Here is a 19,305-nt window from a genome sequence, read left to right as displayed (position 1 = left end):
ATGAATTGTCACTGCCTGCTAACAAGGACCCACATGTGTATGTGTTCTAACACTATTTAAAAAGTTATAACAATCAGAGTAGATCTGAAACAATCTGGTAATTCTAATAATAAGTGCCTTCAAGACAAAGTGGAAACATTAAGGGTGACATTCTTTTGTTTCAGTTTACTAGCTATATGTAATTCAGAGTAAAACATTTATTTTCCAATGTATAACAGAGGAATTAAAGAATTAATTTAAATTAACTAATTTAATTAATTAAAGAATTAACTTCCACATTAGTGAAATATGATCTTTTCTTGAAGTGTAAACCAAGATATGAAATCCAGTCATCTTGCAAAATGGTTTGGCTTTCATTTCTCTCTGTAATTTTCTTTTTAATTTTTTGTTTTGTTGTGCTGGGATTTTTGTTGTGCTGGGATTGAACCCAGTTCCTTGCACATGCTAAGCAAATGCTCTACCACTGAACTACATCCCCAGCCCCTGTCTGTATAATGTTTTAAATGATATTTTAGGTAAGTAATGAGCACTTTCTAAGTATCAGAAAATCTCTGGTGACTGAACTAAAGAAATAAACTCCATATCATGGATTTAATTTGGGTGAGAAAGACAGACAACAAACAAGACAAATAAGAAAGTTCCAACATGTTAAGTGATGGAACTTTTTTAAAAAAAAATTACTTTATTATTAGAATAGTTTTAAATTTATTATACAGAGTTCCTATAAGCCCCATACCTATTTTCTCCTATTATTAGTTAACAGCTAACAGTATTATAGCATGTTTATTTTAATTGATGAATTAATATGATTTATTGTTATATTATTATTGTTATATAAGTTCATAATCTATTCAGGGTTTGAACTCAGGGCCTCATGCTTACAAGGCAAGCACTCTTACCACTTGAGATATTCCACCAGCCCTTTTCAGATTTCTTTCACTCATACCTAATGATGGTACTTTTAAAGAGTAAAATCAAGTCAGGAAGGGAGAAAAGAGGCACTACATTATAAAGTATACGTTTGTGGGTTTTGATCATGGTTTCTGGTTCATACATCTCTCCCCAAGGGAAGCCATAAAAACTCTGACCTATTCTTGATAATGGGTCATAAGATCCTCCTCATTCCAGGGAGATCTTAATCCATACCTTAGTAGGAAGTTTGCTGAGAGAGTCCAAGAAGAATCTGTACAGACAGGGCTTGCTGGATTTTCTGTCCCGGTCTAAGAGCAACCATGCCTAATGCAATGTAGTCCTATAAAAACCTACCAGGACAAGGTTTGCAGAGCTTCTAGATAGCTGTTCAAAGGGAGGGTTTTGGAGGACAGGGCATCTGAAGAAGTCATGTCTCTCTTCATCTGGCTGCTCATTTGCATCTTATACAATATCCTTTGCAGTAAACTGATAAACGTAAGTGTTTCCGTGAGTTCTGTGAGCCACTCAAGCAAATTAATTAAACCTAAGGAGGTTTGATTAATTTGGGGAGTGAGGGGAGGCAGTCAGATTTTGCACTGAGTTTGAAAGCAAATCAACAGGATCCAGTGACAGATTGAAGGTGAAGGATGAGAGAAGGTGAGGGAAAAAAAAAACACCCCTAATTTGAGGCACATTAGAAATCTAAATAGACACATTTGGTGGTGGCATATATGGGTCTGGAGTCAAGAGGTCTGGGCAAGAAGTAAAGACATCAGAGTCATCAGCCTTGTATAGACTGTATTCAAAGCAATGCAGCCAGAGAGATCATCAAGGGAGTGAACACGAAGAAAAGAGAAAACAGGAACTAGGACCTGAAAACCTGCAGTATTAAGATGTGGGGAAGAGTCAGGCATGGTGGTGCAAACCTGTAATCTTAGCATCAGGGAGGCTGAGGCAAGAGGATCATGAGTTTGAGGTCAGCCTGGCTGCATAGTGAATTCCAGGTCAGATTGGGCTACCATCTTGTCTCAAAAGAAAAAAAAGGAAAAGAAAGTAGTGAGGAGATTAGGAGAAATTCTTAGGAAACAATGCCATCAATGTACTATTTCAGAGCAATCATCAGTACCTCTGCTTGCAACAGAAAACATGAATGTGATCAGATTTCTGTTATATCATTAAACCTTTTATTTTTATGTGAGTCACTACTTATCAATCTCTAAAGAGTCTGCTTCCTCTTCTACCATGCAAGTACAACAGCTTGAATTCCACATAGCAGATTATGGATGTACTTGCATGCCTTGAAATTCTCTTTTTCTCTCCTTAACCCTGACTGCTTCTTTTGCTTCTCTTGTAAGAAGAACCAGGACTGAGTGCAGTGGTACAAGCCTGAAGTACCAACACTTGGAAAGCAAGTTCCAGGCCAGCCTGGACTACATAGCAAGTTTGAGGCAAACCTGGGCTATTTCAAACCCTATAGCAAACAAAGAAGAGTCAAAATATTCTTCCATGTGTTTAGTGCTGGGTCATACTCATGCACAAAGTATGTTTGTTCTCAAGCTTGTGCTTCCCTGTGTTTTTCTTGAAAAGTGTTTTCTACTGTTTAATTTTTGGTCTTATTCTTTGTTTAAAAGCAGATTTTAATGTTTTGAATTTTCCCATTTCTTATGCTTTTGAATTTCCCCACAATTCCCCATCCTGTTAGTACAACTCAAGATGCCTGACGGGAGTAGCTAAAAATGAGCTAAAATCTAAAAATGAGGATAGAGTATAAGGAATGGGTCCTAGAAAGTTGAAGTTGGATGCAATCGGATGCAGTTGTGCAAGTGGAAGTAGTCTAGGATAAAGCCCTCGCTTCTGGTTTGAGTGGCTGTTGGGCCAGCTCCTTCCTCTCTCTTGCCATAACCAGGTCTATATCATGTATTCCCCACCACACAATATATAGATGATAATAAGTGGTTAGGTTATATAATAAGCAGATGATATAAATGGAAGATTTTCCAACACTGGAAATCTTGGGAAAGAAAAGTTAGGCTGGTGTGAAAAATGCAACATTGATAGTTGTAACATTTTTAAAATCTGATTCTGAAATGATATCTAAGCTTTATATTTTGGCTGGGGTGGCATACCAGAATTAGCTCAAGTCATTGGAGCAGATTAGATTCCAGAAAGAGTATAAAGAAAGAAAAGTAACAACAAAAAATGTCAGCAAATTAAGCAAATGATTAATGGACAAATCTATTGTGCACTAGTCATATTAATCCAGATCACTACAGCCAAAGCAAAGAACAGTGTTTTACTTATTTGTGTAGTGACTTCAATATTATATTTTAGATCAGTTGTGAAAGCCAGACTGATTTATATGATCAGAAAACTGAAAGAAGAGATTGATGTGCAGGATGCAGTTAACCTTAATCTTCTGTAGGCTTTCACTGGGCCTTGGACCCCCAGCTCCTGTTTCCATGATGACCATCAACTTGAAACTCCATGTTGTCCATGACTTTGTGCTTTCTTACAGAAATACTTTCTATCCTGCAATAATCTTCTCATCCCAAATTTCTGCTCCTTTCCCCAAACCCTGATAAATGTCATCTTTTCTGAGTTTCTACCATGATTACCCATTTTCCACAAAGACTTAATCTTTCTTTCCCTTTTGTATTATGCCTATTCCTTCTATATATATATTGCAGTGTCAGGTTAATTATTTATAAAGATTTCAGTCTTCTCCATTAGTGCATAAGATCTTTGGGTGGTTGAGAATATACCATACACATCGATGTTGGCCTCCTGCTTACTTACACAGTACTTATCTAACGACTTGATAGATGACATAATGACTAAATATATGTGAGGAGTAAATATGTGAATAAGAATAACATTTAGGCTGCTTTTGACTCAGACCAAGATTATTTAAAATATAAAATTTTAAGTTTTGTTGCATAAGAAATATTTATATAGGCTTGATAAAGTTCTGTATATATGTATATACATATACATTTACATATACATATCTTTATACACATTTATGTATTTAAAGGTCTAAAACACAGGGGATGATTTGAGAGATAACCCCCTAAAATGTTTGAGGAATCTGTATTGTTGCTAAAGCCCATGTAGATTTTTTTTCATGAAAATGAATGTTTCTTAAAGGCATCTAGCAGTAGGAGAGCTAAAGTGAAATGTTGCTGGCAGAACAATATATTCCTGTCTTTTCATCCACATTTAGTACGCATGTAGAACAGTGGATCTGAAAGAGGATTGTGTTTTAGGAAATACGCGATGATGAGGTTTGGAGAGGAATTTTGGAAAAGAAGAAGTGATTGAATGATTTTAAGAGCTATCATTGACATCTGGGGTATGACAACCAGGGTTGAAAAACATCCTACACAGCTAAGACAGTTCCAGATAAAAAAGAATGGTCCTAGTCCATACTTGGGTTACCAATGTTTCCTTGAAAATTTGAATGGGATATTGTCAAATCCAGTGACCAATTGAGATAAGCAAAATGTAAAGAACTGCAGAAAAGGTACAAACTAGAGGAAGTCTCTCTACATTACTGGGACTTCTGGCCATAATCCCTGTCTGTGGATCATCTGCAGTAAGGCCTGTCTTCAGGCTTACCTGTATTAAGAGAAAATGACCTAAAAACAGAAAATTAAAAAATGAATTTATTTAGTCTTGGCCAAAACTGGGGGAGTGGGGTGGGAGGAGGAGCCAGTCTGAGTCTGACTCTGCCTTCAGCATAACAGTGTTACAACTTATAGAAGAGATAGAACAAGAGTCAAGAAATGCATGTACAGATTTAGCTCTGGGCCCCAGTTACCAGAGCTGAGAGAGAAGACATTCTCCTGGCCAGAGGGACCAGAGCTTCTGCAGGCTTTCAGCATGGTAATTCCTATAGAGGCCTGGAGCTGAAAAAGACAGCTTTTAGAAACAAATACTAACTCATAGCATCTTGTCACATCGATAGCAATCATTTGGGCCCAAGAAAGGTATGGAAAGAGTAAGAATGTAAAACAGCAAAAAAACATAAAATCTGAATCACAGACAAAACTTGTTTGCCAAGAATTTCTCTGCCAAAAGTAGCATAATCTTCATTCCTCCTGTTTTCATAACATCCATTTTATTTCAAAAATGAAAACAAAACCAATATATAATACCAATGTAAGAGAATCAAATCATTTATTTCACAAATATTTATAAAGTATATTCTAATTTCCAGGCTCTGATGATACAATGTTGAACAAATGCAGACATGGTCCCTGCCCTTCCATAGTTCACACACTCGACAGTTTTCAGATTCAGAAGGTTTTATTTTAGAGCTGGGGTCTTAGATCTAGTGGTGGAGTTCTTGCCTCAGTGCAAGACCTTGAATTTTAGATCCAGTGCTATTCCTTTCCCCAAAAGTTTTTATTTTAACTTTTTGCATAAAATGTACTACCTAGAAGATAGAGTAGGCTATCTAAAGTGACTCTCTTGCATTTGAGTGAAAATGGAGTCAGAATATCCCAAACATGAGATACTCAAATATATGGTGAGGGAGCCAGTAGGCAGTCTGAAGGGAACTGTTTCTAGTTACACACCAAGAGTGTGCGAACACAACCTTTGCAACTCCGTCCTTTGCAAACTGAGTGCAAAGTTAAAGAACTGTACCACATAATCCCAATTGCTTGAGAACTATGTTTCATAATGAATTTAGCTAAGACTTATTGTTAACTCTATTTTAAAATTTTATTTGCATGCTCATTTGTTTGACTTGTTGAATACAATTGTCATTCAAATCCCATAATAAAATAAATTAAAAGAAAGGAAATGGAAGGAATAGTCTGGATCTGAATGATCCAATTTGGCTTCTTACGTAGTCAAAGTTCCCAGATAATTGTTTATTTTATTTCATTTTATTTACTGTTTGGTTTTTTGAGACAGGGTCTCCTTCTGCAACCGAGGTTGCTCTCAAAATCATGATCCTCCTGCCTTAGCCTTCTGAATGCTAGGATTACAGGTGTGTACCACACCTGGAAATATATTTATTTTTTTGACATGGGATACTCATGTTGAGCAGGCTGGTCTCAAACTCCTGGGCTCAAGTACACCTATGGACTCAGCCTCCCAGGTAGCTGGGACCATAGGCACATACCAATATGGCTGGCTTGTTTATTTCTCTATTTTTTTACTTTACATTTACCAGAGGAAAGAGAGGATTTAGGTCCTATACTTTCCCCTCTCCATTACCTTCTCACACAGTGCTCAAATCCTTTAAAGAACACAATCCTTGGACAGATCAACACAAGATTTATGGAAAGCAATTCTCAGAAATGATGTGCAGATTGTCATTACAAGTAGGCAAATAATCTACTTAGTGATATATATCACTCTCTCTCTCTCTCTATATATATATATGTATATAGATATATATTTGTATATATATCTATATCCAGAGAGAGAGAGAGAGAGAAGTGTTGAACAATTGTCCTTCATTTTCCACCCTGGATTTCAGTTTGGTGTCCCTGAGCTGACAGTGTCCTCATTTAAAACTGTGCTGTGCTAATCCACACTCAGTATTGGAGGAAATAACTATTTGTTCGAGGGGAATATTTTCTTTTCAGCTAACGTTATTTTCTGTCACTTGAATTATTTTTACTTAGAAATAAAAAAATTACCTCTCCTTACACTCAAAAAACCCACAGATACACATTTGTGCAGAGAAAGATGCACAATGCCTTCCTCATGAATCTATCCTTTTACATTAAAATTGTGAGTAAGTTTAATATATTGCTACATGTGTGCATTTAATTAATTATATGTTTCCTTGGTAAAATTGCATTTTAATTATATATATTTCAATTTGGAATTCTATGTAAAAAGGTCCTAGCTATTTTGTGTGGAATTAATATGCTTTTTCACATGCTTGACAGAATTATGGAGCAGTGTATTTTTCCTGACCAAGAGGAAGACACTCATAGCTATTCGGAATCTGTGAAATTTGATGCTCGCTCAATGACAGCATTGATTCCTCCCAGTAAGTAAAGGGGGACGGGGTGCCTACAGGTGGTTGGTTGGATGGCATAAAAGACTAGGATGTTTCTCTCACGGTCCTGAAGTTTAGAAGTCTGAAATCAAAGGGACAGTCTCCCTTCAAAGGTTGTAGTTGTAGGAAAGAAGCAATCATGTTTCTTCCTAGCTTCTGTTGGTTCTCAGAAATTCTTGAATTCTTGTTTTTTCTTAGCTTGTGGCTGCGTTACTGCCTCCTACTGCATAAGGTATTTTTTACTGTCTTTTCTCTTCTGAAGATCTCAGTCATTAGATTAAGAACCCACCCTTACTCTATATGACTTAATTTTTAAATTGATGACATCTACAAAGATCCCATTTCCAATTAATATTGCTTTTATGTATACCTGGATTTAGATCTTCAGCATATCTTTTTAAGAGATACAATACAGCCCACAACAGATGTTTGTACATGTCATGACAGACATAAAATGGGAGCAATATTCAGCTGTGTCTGGGAAGGCAGAATAGCTTATAATTCTGCTAATTCTAGAAGAACAATAAGCTATATTCGGAAGGAGCCAGAGAGACGTTTCAGTCAAAAGAAGCACACGCAAAGTTAGAAGATCACACATGAGTTCGTACAAAGGCAAACCTACAAGATTGTTGGCAATCCCAGGGTATGGTGGATATTAAGTGTTCTCCAATTGATGCAGGATGTAGCACCAGTGAAATACACATAACAAAGACACGAGGAAGAGCTGTTGTCCTCAGAGATGGGGAGTGATTGAGGACAGAAGACAGAATCATTGAGAGCAGAGAGAAAAAACCCAAAAATTATGAGAGCAATCTAAAAGGTTAGAATACTCAGAGACCAGGTACAGTGATCCATGCCCAGCTACTCGACAGACAGAGACAGGATACTGTTTCAAAGCCAGCCTGGGCAAAAATTATTGAAGTCCCCATCTCAACAAATTAGCTGAGCTTGGTGGCACATGTCTATAACCCCAGCTAAGAGGAGGCATAGAGAGTAGGATCCCAGTCTCAGACTGGCACTTGGGAGCAAGACTCCATTGAAAAAATAAAGAAAGAAAAAAGGGCTGGGGGGTGTGGCTTACATACTAGAGCACTTGCATAGTAAACACAAGGCCCTGAGTTCAACTCCTTGAATTCACTAAAAATAAATAAATAAATACATACACACAAGAATGCATAAATAAATAAATAAATGAATTAAATAATCAGAGGGGGAATTCACAGAACTCCCAATAATAAATAGGAGATGGGAGCCAGTATGTCATGCAGGCTTCAGATTTAGTAAATCTGAAAGATGAAATATTCTACCTTGCTTGTATTATGGGTCATCCTTTTTCCTTCAGGTTTTTCTTCCTTTTCCTTTTCTCTTATTTACTCTACTTGCAATTTTTTTTCTTCTTTTCCATTCATTCCCTCATAAAACATTATTGAACAGTATTTCCAACTTGCATCTAATTTAGAAGTTTACAAAGAAAAAGCAAAAATTATTCCTTTTTATTGAATAATAAGAGAAATGGCCATAGAAAAGAAAATCTGAATGGATGTTTTATTCACTTAATCAGAGAAAAGTCTGAGTTTGTCCTCGACATCAATGTATTTCTATCACAATTAACATCCTATTATGTGAATCATAGTTTTGGATAAATACAAAAAACTACAAGGTTATTGCTGTTAATGTGCTCAGGAATATTCAGAGGATGGGCTTCATTACTCCATTTTAAAGTTAAGTCATTTTTTTCACTGTAAAAATAATTTTTATGATGTATTCAAATCAAAAGAGATGAAATTACTAAGGTGGAACTGGTAAAGAAAATTTTTGGCATAATAGTCATTGGAAGTGAATATTCCTCTGATCTGGTTTAAAACTATGAAAAATTCACAATTACATATTCCTTGAAGAATTTTATTTCACTCAGAATACATTCTGAACTAAAATACATAAAAGGAAAATTTGTTTGCATATGTATCAATATTAAAATTTACCAAATAATCTCCTTAAATTAAAAGTTTGTAGAGTAACCTATACTGGCTTTTCCTGTGGCTATCACTTTGCTTTCCACTGGATAAATAAGGATCTACTTTTTCCCCTTTTTGTTAATGGGCTTGGTTATAATAATGTAACAGGAGATTACTGAAGTTTCACTTGCTAGGCAAGAACTGTACCGTTTGAGCCACACTTCCAGCCTTTTTGTTTTTATTAGGTGATTTTTTTACATAGGGTCTCACTTTTTGCTCCGGGTTGACCTCAAATGGTTATCCTCCTACCTATGCCTCCTGTTTAGCTGGGATGACAGTCCTGTGCCACCATGTCCAGCTTTTTTTTGTTAAGATGGGAGTCTCACTATCTTTTTGCCCAGGCTGGCCACAAACTGCTATCCTCCCAATCTCTACCTCTCAAGTAGCTGGGATTATAGGCATCAGCCACTATATATTGCACGAAAAATTAAATCAAGTAAGAAGAGCAACTTTTCTAACAATAATTTGTGATTCTTTTCTTTTCAGAACCTAAAAATGGCCCTACCCTTCAAGAGAAACTGAAGTCCTTCAGAGCTGCACTGATTGCACTTTATCTCCTCGTGTGTGCAGTTCTCATACCTATCATTGGAATAATGGCAGGTATAGTATTCCCTGAATATTGAAATGCAGCAGTTCACTGTAGGAAAGTAAAGGAGCAGCATTTGTTTTTAATATGGTAGATTCAAAAGAAATTTCACATACAAAGTATTCCTCAAATTATTAAATTAAAAATAGATTCTCCAATGTTAAGTAGAAAGGAATAGATTTTTTAAATTAGAAAAATAAAGTAGAAGAATAAGAGAAGAGAAAGTAAGATAGGGAGATTTTCACTGTTTAAAAGATATATTATTCCCTAAATTCATATATACTTTCAGTGACAGGCTATGAATTTCGTAAATATTCTAGCTGCCAATGTGAAGACAAACATGATAGAGCACCTTAACAATGCCTACACTACAAAAGCAAGATTGTTGTTAAGAACATCTCCTATGCCTATTCCCATTGTGAAATAATGACCTACTCCTCATTGATATTATCACAGTCTATCCGGTCACATGTTTCATGAAGTATTACTTAAGCCATCTCTAACATGATAGAATATGTTACTTGGGGTGCATGTGGTGTTTTCCAGGCATACATTTCTGTGGACAGTCTGACTTGAACTGGGTATAAGTTAGGATTTTCATGAAGGGGATGGCTTACATATACCACAAATATATAAATGTTATTCTCCTATGTGGCATTTTTTATAGATTTGATGAATTTTAATTGACATTTGAATTTATGTGTCTTCTGATAAGATGTCTGAGCACATGTTCTATCAAAAGACAGGTCTGGAATCAGATACATTTTTATGTGCATAATAATCTACTTAACAAGAAAATCCCAAATACAAGGCCAACCTTCTTAAGAGACCATCTAAGGGAATATTCTAAAACAGATCCAAAATTCCACTCAGAAAGAAAGAAAGGATTATGCAAACAACAGTTGCAACCATACTCATCATTTTTAAGCACTTACTATGCTCGAGCACTGGTTTATAAACTTTCAACATATTATTATCATTTTTTGATGGTTCTGAGTTTGAACTCAGGGCCTCAACCTTTCTAGACAGGTGCTCTACCACTTGAGCCACTCCACCAGCCATTTTTTTGTGTTGGATATTTTCAAAATAGGGTCTTGCAAACTATTTGCCTGGGTTGGCCTCAAACATTGATCCTCCTGATCTCTGCCTCCTGAGTAGCTAGCATTACAAGAGTGAGCCACTGATGCCTGGTTCAACTTATTTTCTTAATGTCTCTACAATTAACCTCTGAACAGGCACTGTTCATTCTCTATGAAAAAAAACAGAGTCTCCTCAGTAATGGAACTGGAGTTCCCATCTATGATTTCTGTATCTTAGCCTCTATAGTCTACTGTCTCCCAGTACAATTGAGTTTTTATAATAAAATATTGTTGATAAGTTAAAAAAAAGTAAGCGGGTTTTCTTATCTTTGCCCAATAAAATATTTTCTACCGGAAAAAATTAACTCCTATGTTAGCTATTGAAATCAAATGAAAACAAAAATATCACCAGAACAACCAAAGCAACAAAGTACAGCTATCTAGATAAAAGGACCTGATGTGTCTGTCTGTTGTTAGCGTCAACTTTCTGATTAGCCAAGGTTATCTGTATGTTATTTGTGTATATGTGCCTATCTATAATCTGAAGTGCATAACTGAACAATGCATCATTTGTTGGGATTATTCACTATATACCAGGTAGGATTCAGCCAACCTGTGTAGGGACTGCAGCTTCTGAGAGGTGCATGCAGAATGCAGAAGTCTGAAAGGAATTCAGGGTTCTAATCAATTCCCAATTCTTATAGTAAAATATACTACAAGTCAACACCTTTGTTTTAGAGTTGATAATGATGTATCTGAAATAGTTTCCTTAAACTACAATAGGTACCCACTAAGATTAACAAGAAGTTAAAAGTGTTCCAAACTTGTAAATTCACATCAGTACTAAATTCACCAGCATTTGTAGTAGAACTCACTGTGTCTACAGTACATCCATAATAAACAATTGCTAATCAATTTATAGCTTTAATTAAGTTGTAGATCAGAACAGTTTTTTTTAAAAGAAACTAAAATGTAATACATATCCCCACTTGATGTTTAAAAATTACAAATGTAGACAAAATGTACCCCTAGAATGATAGAAGTCATAATTCCTATGTTTCGGAACATATGAATTAATGGGTGAAATGAAACATTCTACATAAAACTCTATTCAAATATAGAGTACCTCATATATTGAAAGATGTTTTCTTAATTCTATGGTGTATTCTATATGTCACCTTTTCATAAAGAAGCTGCTGAATCCTTGACAGAACACAGAGACATAATGTCCCATAATAGTAAGACACAATCTAAAACTGATGCATATAAATTGCTACTGAAATACTAAAATTTCTTGATTCAAAACAATATAAGTTTTGAATAGAAAAAGATATTACCAACATGAGAGAATAAACATGATCTGTAGAAGCAAATATAACCTCTCCCTAGGTCTTTGAACATGCCATAAATGTTTGTCCTCTTTCAAATGTGAAATAGAGAAGTCACATAATGCCATCTCTCCAATAAAAGTGAAAGAAATGACTTTTAAAAATAGGAACTGTGGCATTTTTTACCTGGCTGTATGGTAAAGAGTTAAACTTTATTTTTTCTTGCTGGGAATTGAGGCCCAGGGCTTCATGCTTGCATGTTAAGCAAGTGCTCTACATTTGAGTTACATCCCCAACAGGAGTTGGATCTTGTTTGTTTATTTGTTATTTGGTCAGTTCATTTTTGAGACAGGATCCCAGTATGTCATTTAGGCTGGCACTGAATATTTTTCTTGCCTCAGCCTCCCGAGTGGTTAGGTTGTAGTCATGTGTCACCACACCCGACTCGTTTCAAAGAAAGTAGAATTTAAGTTAGTTTCATTCAGGGTGTTTTTAAATATGAAAGCAAAATGTAGCATTTATTGTCAACTCATGTTTATCTTGTGAAGTTAAAAACCACTGTTTCATGAGCTTTTGTCAAATCAGGTATTCTCTTTCCTCACTGTGAAAAAGATTTGCTTTATCCCTATGAAATACAACTTGTTTTCAGTGAAAATAAAATTACATGGTTGAGCAATTAGAGCAATATGCCTAGTAAAATAAAGCAGAAGGGACTACTGCATTCACCATAACCCTCAATTCAGAAAAATTGACATTGCACAATTATGATTCCCATAGTCAGTCAGTCTTAGACATGTAGATGCTTAGGTCACAGATGTTAGGGCGAAAGTAATACTCACAAAACCCCTGAGCCTTGCTGCAGGTGTAGCTTAGTGGTCGAATGGTTGCCTAGCATGTGAAAGGCTTAGAGTTCAATTCCTAGTACTGAAAAAAAAAATCAAAATAGAATAAAACAAAACAAAGAACTAAATCTTATCAAATGCTCTCTATGTGCTAGGAAGAGGTCTAAACATGACATCTGTGCCATTTGATTACCCAAATACTGACTAGCTATATATTTACAAATGGTGAAATTTTGAATTTTTAAAAATTGTTCCTTTCAGTTTCTTATTGTTAGGGTCAAAATTCTTTACCAAGTTTTTTTTAATTGCTAGAGTTATTCAAATTATTCCTCATATACCATAGAGGCTTCATAAATAAATTTTATAATTGGCTAATGCAGGAATGAGGCTGTCAATCCAAAACTTGCTCCCCATCCTGAATTTAATTAATGTGATGAAGAAATAGGCTTTTATGTCCAATTTGCTGATCACATCAAAATGTTGTCAACTAATGTTTATTAGTTCAGGTAAGCTAATATTAAGGAAATTAACCAGGGAAAATATAACACATTTTTATAAATTATAATTTATTATAACATTTCTTTCTTTTGTGGTGCTACAGTTTAAATTCAGAGTTTTGCTTGCTTGTCAGGCACTCTACTGCTTGAGCCATGCCTCCAGTCCTTTTTGCTCTGGTTATTTTGGACATGTGGTTCTTGCTTTTTGGTCAGGAAGGCCAGGACTGCAATCCTTCTATTTTGTACTCCCCACCATTGCAGAGATGACAAACATGAGACACCACATACAACTATTGGTTAAGACGGGGTCTGGTGAAATTTTTGCCAGGCTGTCCTACAATCATAATCCTCCTAATTTCAGGTAGGATTAAAGGCGTGAGCAACCAGCACCTGGCTTATGACACTTATTCCTAATATGATACTAGCTAATCAACAGCCAGCATCAAACAACTTCTTTAATTAAAAGTAGTAACTACTACAATGGACTCTTTAACTACTATGATCTCTTTCATAAGTAAGCCATTTTGTTGTTGAGTAGAGTTTTCACATATGCCTATTTATCTGTAATGGGATTTATATGGCTTATTTTGCTCAGGTTCAACCACTGTTGAGGTTCATATTATTTTTATATCTTTGAGGAAATCTAAGCAAGCACAGGTTAAGTAACTTGCCCAGAGTGCTGCCATCTGACAAATGAGGGTAGCACTGGATTCTAGCATCAAGCACCTTGGTCCTGAGTAAACACCCAACTCACTTATCTATCAGTTACCTGAGTTAGGATACAACTTAATGATTTGTTGTGTCATATTATTTAGTCCTCAAATATCAATAAAACTGGTAGTGCTGCCATATCATTTTTATAATGAAAACCAATAGATCTCAGGTACAGCTGTATATATAGTATTTTTAAGCCACATGAAGTTACTCCTTATTGTTCAATAATTGTTGTATGTGTAAATCTTACGCATTCAAATGAATAATAATGTGAATAATACAAGTAGATAATAAGAGATATGGGAAAATAAAGTCTAACCATTGCAAATTTAGTGAGATAATGGTGTTTAACAATTGCATTACTGTGCATAATTATAATTGTGTAGTTTTCATCTTCAAAGTTAATATTGAGTCTTTCCTTTCTGTTCTGGTTTTTGAATTATACAGCATATTGGAAGAAAAATTAGCTTGTTCAGAGAACACACGCCCATTTGGAAATACATATCTGCAGCTCAGGACATTCCAAGTGCCATTTAAAAGAATGTTTTTCTTCAGAAAATAATTCATCACAAGATTGTTCATCAAAATACTGAAAAAAGAAGCAAACTAAATGTAGGGGATTTGTAAAATAAATCTGGTAGGATCCATAAATAGAGTACCATGCGTTATTAAATTATTTTGTAGATACTATTATTAAATATCAAATAATATTTTTAAGTGTTTCTGATATACCATTAAATTAAAAAGTAGTTTCTAGATTGCATATAAAATGTAATGTTTTGGGACAAGTATGGTAGCAAATGCCTGCAGTGTCAGCTACCCAGAAGACAGAGATTGGGAGGATTGTGATTGGAGCCAGACTGGGCAAAAAGTTAGCAAGATCCCATTTCAACAAAGAAGCCAGGTGTGTAGGACGTGCCTGTAATCCCAGCTACTTGGGAAGCAGAGATAAGGGGATCCTGGTCCAAGACCGACCTAGGAAAAAAGTGCAAGACCCTATCTGAAAAATAATCAAAATCAAGACAAAAGGACTGGGGCCATGGCTCAAGTAGAACAACTACTTAGCAATCATGAGGCCCTGCGTTCATACCCCAATACTGCAGTATATGTATATAACCTTTCAGCCTCACTTGATGACACGTTCCTATAACCACAGCAGACTCAAGTAGGACAATTAAGAGTTTGAGACCAGCCTGGGCTTATAGAAAGATGCTCTCTCAAAAAAAAAATCCCCAAATAAAGCTTTTATTCTTTATAATAGACATGTTCATATAATATGCATATATAATAATGAAAATTGAATCAAATTCAATACATACACCAAATTGTTAGAGTTTTAATCCAGGACAGCAAGATTCATGCTGAATTTTTTTCCTTATTATCTATATTCTCTAATTTCCTGCGATGAATAAATATTTTATTCATATATAAAGAAGATTATTATGGAAATGATATATTTTTTAAAGGGAAAATTTTATTTGCCCAATTTACTGCTCCACCAACTATGGGTTAGGCCTCTGTAACTAAAATGACAGTTCTCTGCCAGCTTCTGTGATGAGTAAGGAAGAGGAACTAACAATCTGTGCATTCAGTGGATGGCAATGCCTTTTCTGCTTTCACTACATGGTGTCTTATTCATCATCCTCATCGCTATAATAGCAATGTGCTTCACACACTTACTTCAGAAAAGGTGCAGAACTATCTGAACAGATTGCATTCCAGTGTGAAGAATTTTCTCTAACTTGCAAAGCTCAGTACTATGGCCAAGAAGATTCATATAAGTAGCAATTCAGAAAGAATGTCATAATCCAGAATAAATTCTAATGTAAAGTAGGAAAGTAAGAGACTGTGAGTTTTTTGGCAATATACTAAGTGTGATCCACACGGTACATATTTAAATAAATAAATGCTTGGTTTAGGGTAGCTTTCAACATGTTGCAATGGAAGAGCCTGAAACACGTGGAATGCAATGATGTATGCATTTGAAGATAACTTGTTTTATTTTTACTTAAACATGCAGCTCAGCTCCTGAAGTGGGAAATGAAAGATTGCAGAGGTGGTTTGATTAATGCAAGTGATACACCTCAAAGTCTAATGGGAAGAGGAAATGACAGTGAAGATGAAGTGAGATTTCGAGAAGTTGTTACGGAACACATGAACAACATGGAAAAGAGACTACAGTATATCTCAGATACAGAAGCCAATCTTATAGATTCAGAACACTTCCAGAATTTCAGTGTGACAATTGATCAAAGACTTAATGATTTTCTTCTCCAGCTAAGTACCTTGGTTTCCTCAGTCCAGGAGCATGGGAATGCCATAGATGAAATCTCCAAGTCCTTAATGAGTCTGAATACCACCTTGCTTGATGTTCAGCTTTATATTGAAACACTGAGTAGCAAACTCCAAGAGTCTACACATAAACAGCAAGAGGTAAGAGTCTCTGTATTGGAAGATTACATTCTGGAACTAAATCTATCCAGATCCTGACTTCTCAAGCAGTCCAGAAAAGTAAAAGTTGAAAACCCTGTTTATATATTACCTCATTATCCCTGACTCCTCTGGCAATCTTGCTAAACAGTTTCAAGTGCATTTACCTACTGCCTTCTTCAGACTCCCACAAAAAGGGGCAGTTATTATCCATTGAATATAGACACTTGAACTATTTTAATTTTATAACCTCTGTCTAAAATAGTTGTAGTTTTTAGGTTATTTTAACAGACCTGAAAAGGTAGGTACCTTTTGTTTGTGAATTTTTCAGTATTTCCTTATCATCAAAAGAACAGAAACCTTATTTACATGGATATCTTATAATTTATTTTTCCACTCCCAAGTGGTATACCTAAGTGTGTATGTGTACCTGTAGCTATAATTTAAATAATGTATACATATTATTATCATGAGCTCTTAATATGACAATAGCATATGCTTATAATTATCATAATATCAATCAAATATGCATTAAGTTTTCTACTACCATACAAGCTATGATATTCACTGATCATTAAAAAGCATAATGAGAACAGCACTATCACAATAAGGCTGTAGAATGATCTTTTATGACTGCCAAATAAGCAAGACAACTTTAGACCAGTTTTCTGCAACATTTCTCTGTGAAGGGCCAAATTGGAAACATTCTAGGCTGTGGAATAATATGGTCTGTCACATCTGCTAGGTGCTGCCATTGAAACATGGAAACCATCATAGATAATAGGAACGGAAATGAACTAAAACTGTGGTGCAATAAATATTTATTTACAAAAACAGTCTGTGGGCTGAATTTGGCTTAAGGACTATAATTTTCTGACTTCTGCTCTAGACTATTGTGTTGCAAACCCTGGTTAATATCTGGATTAATTTATACTCATGAGAAAGAAAGTAAGAAAGAAATAACTTATTTTTAAATTATATTTTTGTTAACTAATTCTATTTGTTTCTTTTCATGCAAAATAAGAACTTGACTGAAACTTCACTTCATGAAAAGAATAATGTTAATGTTACACAATTTCTAAAACATAAGATTATAATGTGAGGACTATATTTCCATCATTAGTTAAGCAATATCAGCAGCATTGGAATAGATTCTACTTGAACAGACTCATTTATAATGAAGTTCTTTTCTGTACAAAGATATTATTATAACAGTAGTGATTTTGAAAAACAGATTTCAGTTATAGAACAAAGATAAGCCTCTGAAGTTATCACACAAGATAAAAACCAGCAAAATTATTGTCTGAGAGTATATTAAACAAGTTAAAGAGAATATTTATAATACATAAGGATCAATCACTCAAAACTTTTGAACTTTCATATGGCCCCCATCTTAGGGTATCACCTTAAGATGATCACCCCATCTTAAGGTAAGGAAGTAGCATTCTAATTTAAACATGGGGATTCTGTTGGAGAACCCCATCTCATACCAACCTTGATATTCTGTTTCTCTTCCATGTCCCTTCTTCCAAAATTTGACTTTCTATGTGTCCCACATTATTAATAAGTATTTAATCATACCAAATATGACTGAGCTATCAAGGGCTTAGACTGAGCAGTGGGAGTGGTAAGAGAAGACGTACAAAGAAGAAACTATCCATAGGGCTAAGAAAGTTGCATGGGAGACAGAGGAAGATAAAGTGTCAGTTACAGGAGGAATAGACTTTGACTAAGTTGGAGGGAAAGAAGAGAAGAAAAAAGAAATCTTAGTTTATGTAGAAACAGGGTCAGAAGATCACTTTGGGTGAGGAGAGAGAAAAGCTACACAAGATGGAAGAGCAAAAAATGTTGGACTGATGATGGAATATCTTTGAGACCTTCTAAGCAACATATTGTAACCAAATTGGAAATCTTTGGAAGACAGTAGACATTGAGAACATGTTGGAAGTGATAATTATTAGAAATAATGAAAATCTGATGATCAGTGAGCTGTTTTAAGTTTGGATAGATTGTACTTGTGCTTTGGAGGAAATTCTAGCATTTTAAAATGGAGCACAAAGGAATAGTGAAACTTTTGAAGCTGTAAGATTGTTAGACAGTAGTCACTTGTAACAATTTAGAAACTGTCAGTACCACTGTGTATATGTGTGTATCCACATATGTGTGCACTGACAAACATGATTGAGACTTTCACCCTTGTTGCTTGAACAATTTTATTGATCTTGGAATTTATTTTCTCTGTGTTACTGGAGATTGAACCCAGGGCCTCACATATGCTAGGCAAAAGCTTTACCACTGAGTAAACTGACATTCCTGATCTTTGAATGTTCAGCTCAATTAGAAAATAAGTAAATGACAAGAATGGCCATGTCAGCAAATGCTGTTTGAAAGAACAGCCTATGAGTAATACCAGCACACTACTTATCAAGGATAGATCAAACATTGGTTTGAAATAAAAAGGAAGACAAGGGTGAAATTTACCATCTCCAGTTTTCATAGAAAATTAAGTGTCTCCAGCAGGGCCACTGTTGATGAAGTATGGAAGGTGTGTATAGATACTACATAGGATTTTATTTTAAACTCAAATGCATTTCCCTCCTTCTAATAAAAATAATTCTTAGCAAAAGTTGGCAAATGTGAACAATCTGTGCAGTTTTAAAAAGGGAACAGAAAGGTAGCCTCAGCTTTTTATATGAAATAAATGGGTTGATTCCAGGCTTCTAGGTAACAAAATGACTTGCTACTCCCCTGAGCTAAACTCTGTGGATATGTGGAACTATCTGAGTTTATTTTATTGTATTGTTCTATCCTAAAACATCTCACCATTCCACTTTATTGCATATATCAGATTGCATGGCAAATGCCAAGTGGTCAGGG

At 35.3% G+C, this 19,305-nt stretch overlaps 1 protein-coding gene and 1 long non-coding RNA gene across 22 annotated transcripts in view; one reads left to right on the top strand and one right to left on the bottom strand.

Annotated features, from left to right (window-relative positions):
- The window catches only part of LOC141416890 (uncharacterized), a 609,433-nt gene that overhangs the window by 404,496 nt on the left and 185,632 nt on the right, over window positions 1-19,305 (bottom strand). The gene's annotated exons all lie outside the window — the stretch shown is intronic.
- The window catches only part of Msr1 (macrophage scavenger receptor 1), a 77,119-nt gene that overhangs the window by 3,099 nt on the left and 54,715 nt on the right, over window positions 1-19,305 (top strand). For all 3 annotated transcript variants that reach the window (XM_020167486.2, XM_074054734.1, XM_020167487.2), the window contains exons 2-4: window positions 6,825-6,928; window positions 9,439-9,552; window positions 16,019-16,431. In XM_020167486.2, the coding sequence (XP_020023075.1) occupies window positions 6,829-6,928; window positions 9,439-9,552; window positions 16,019-16,431 (627 nt within the window). In that variant the 5' untranslated portion in view covers window positions 6,825-6,828. The remainder of the gene's footprint in view (window positions 1-6,824; window positions 6,929-9,438; window positions 9,553-16,018; window positions 16,432-19,305) is intronic.

Source organism: Castor canadensis, chromosome 14, assembly GCF_047511655.1.
Source record: "Castor canadensis chromosome 14, mCasCan1.hap1v2, whole genome shotgun sequence".
Taxonomy (NCBI): domain Eukaryota; kingdom Metazoa; phylum Chordata; class Mammalia; order Rodentia; family Castoridae; genus Castor; species Castor canadensis.
Note: the sequence above shows the minus strand (reverse complement) of the source record. Positions and strands in the feature narration are given on the sequence as shown.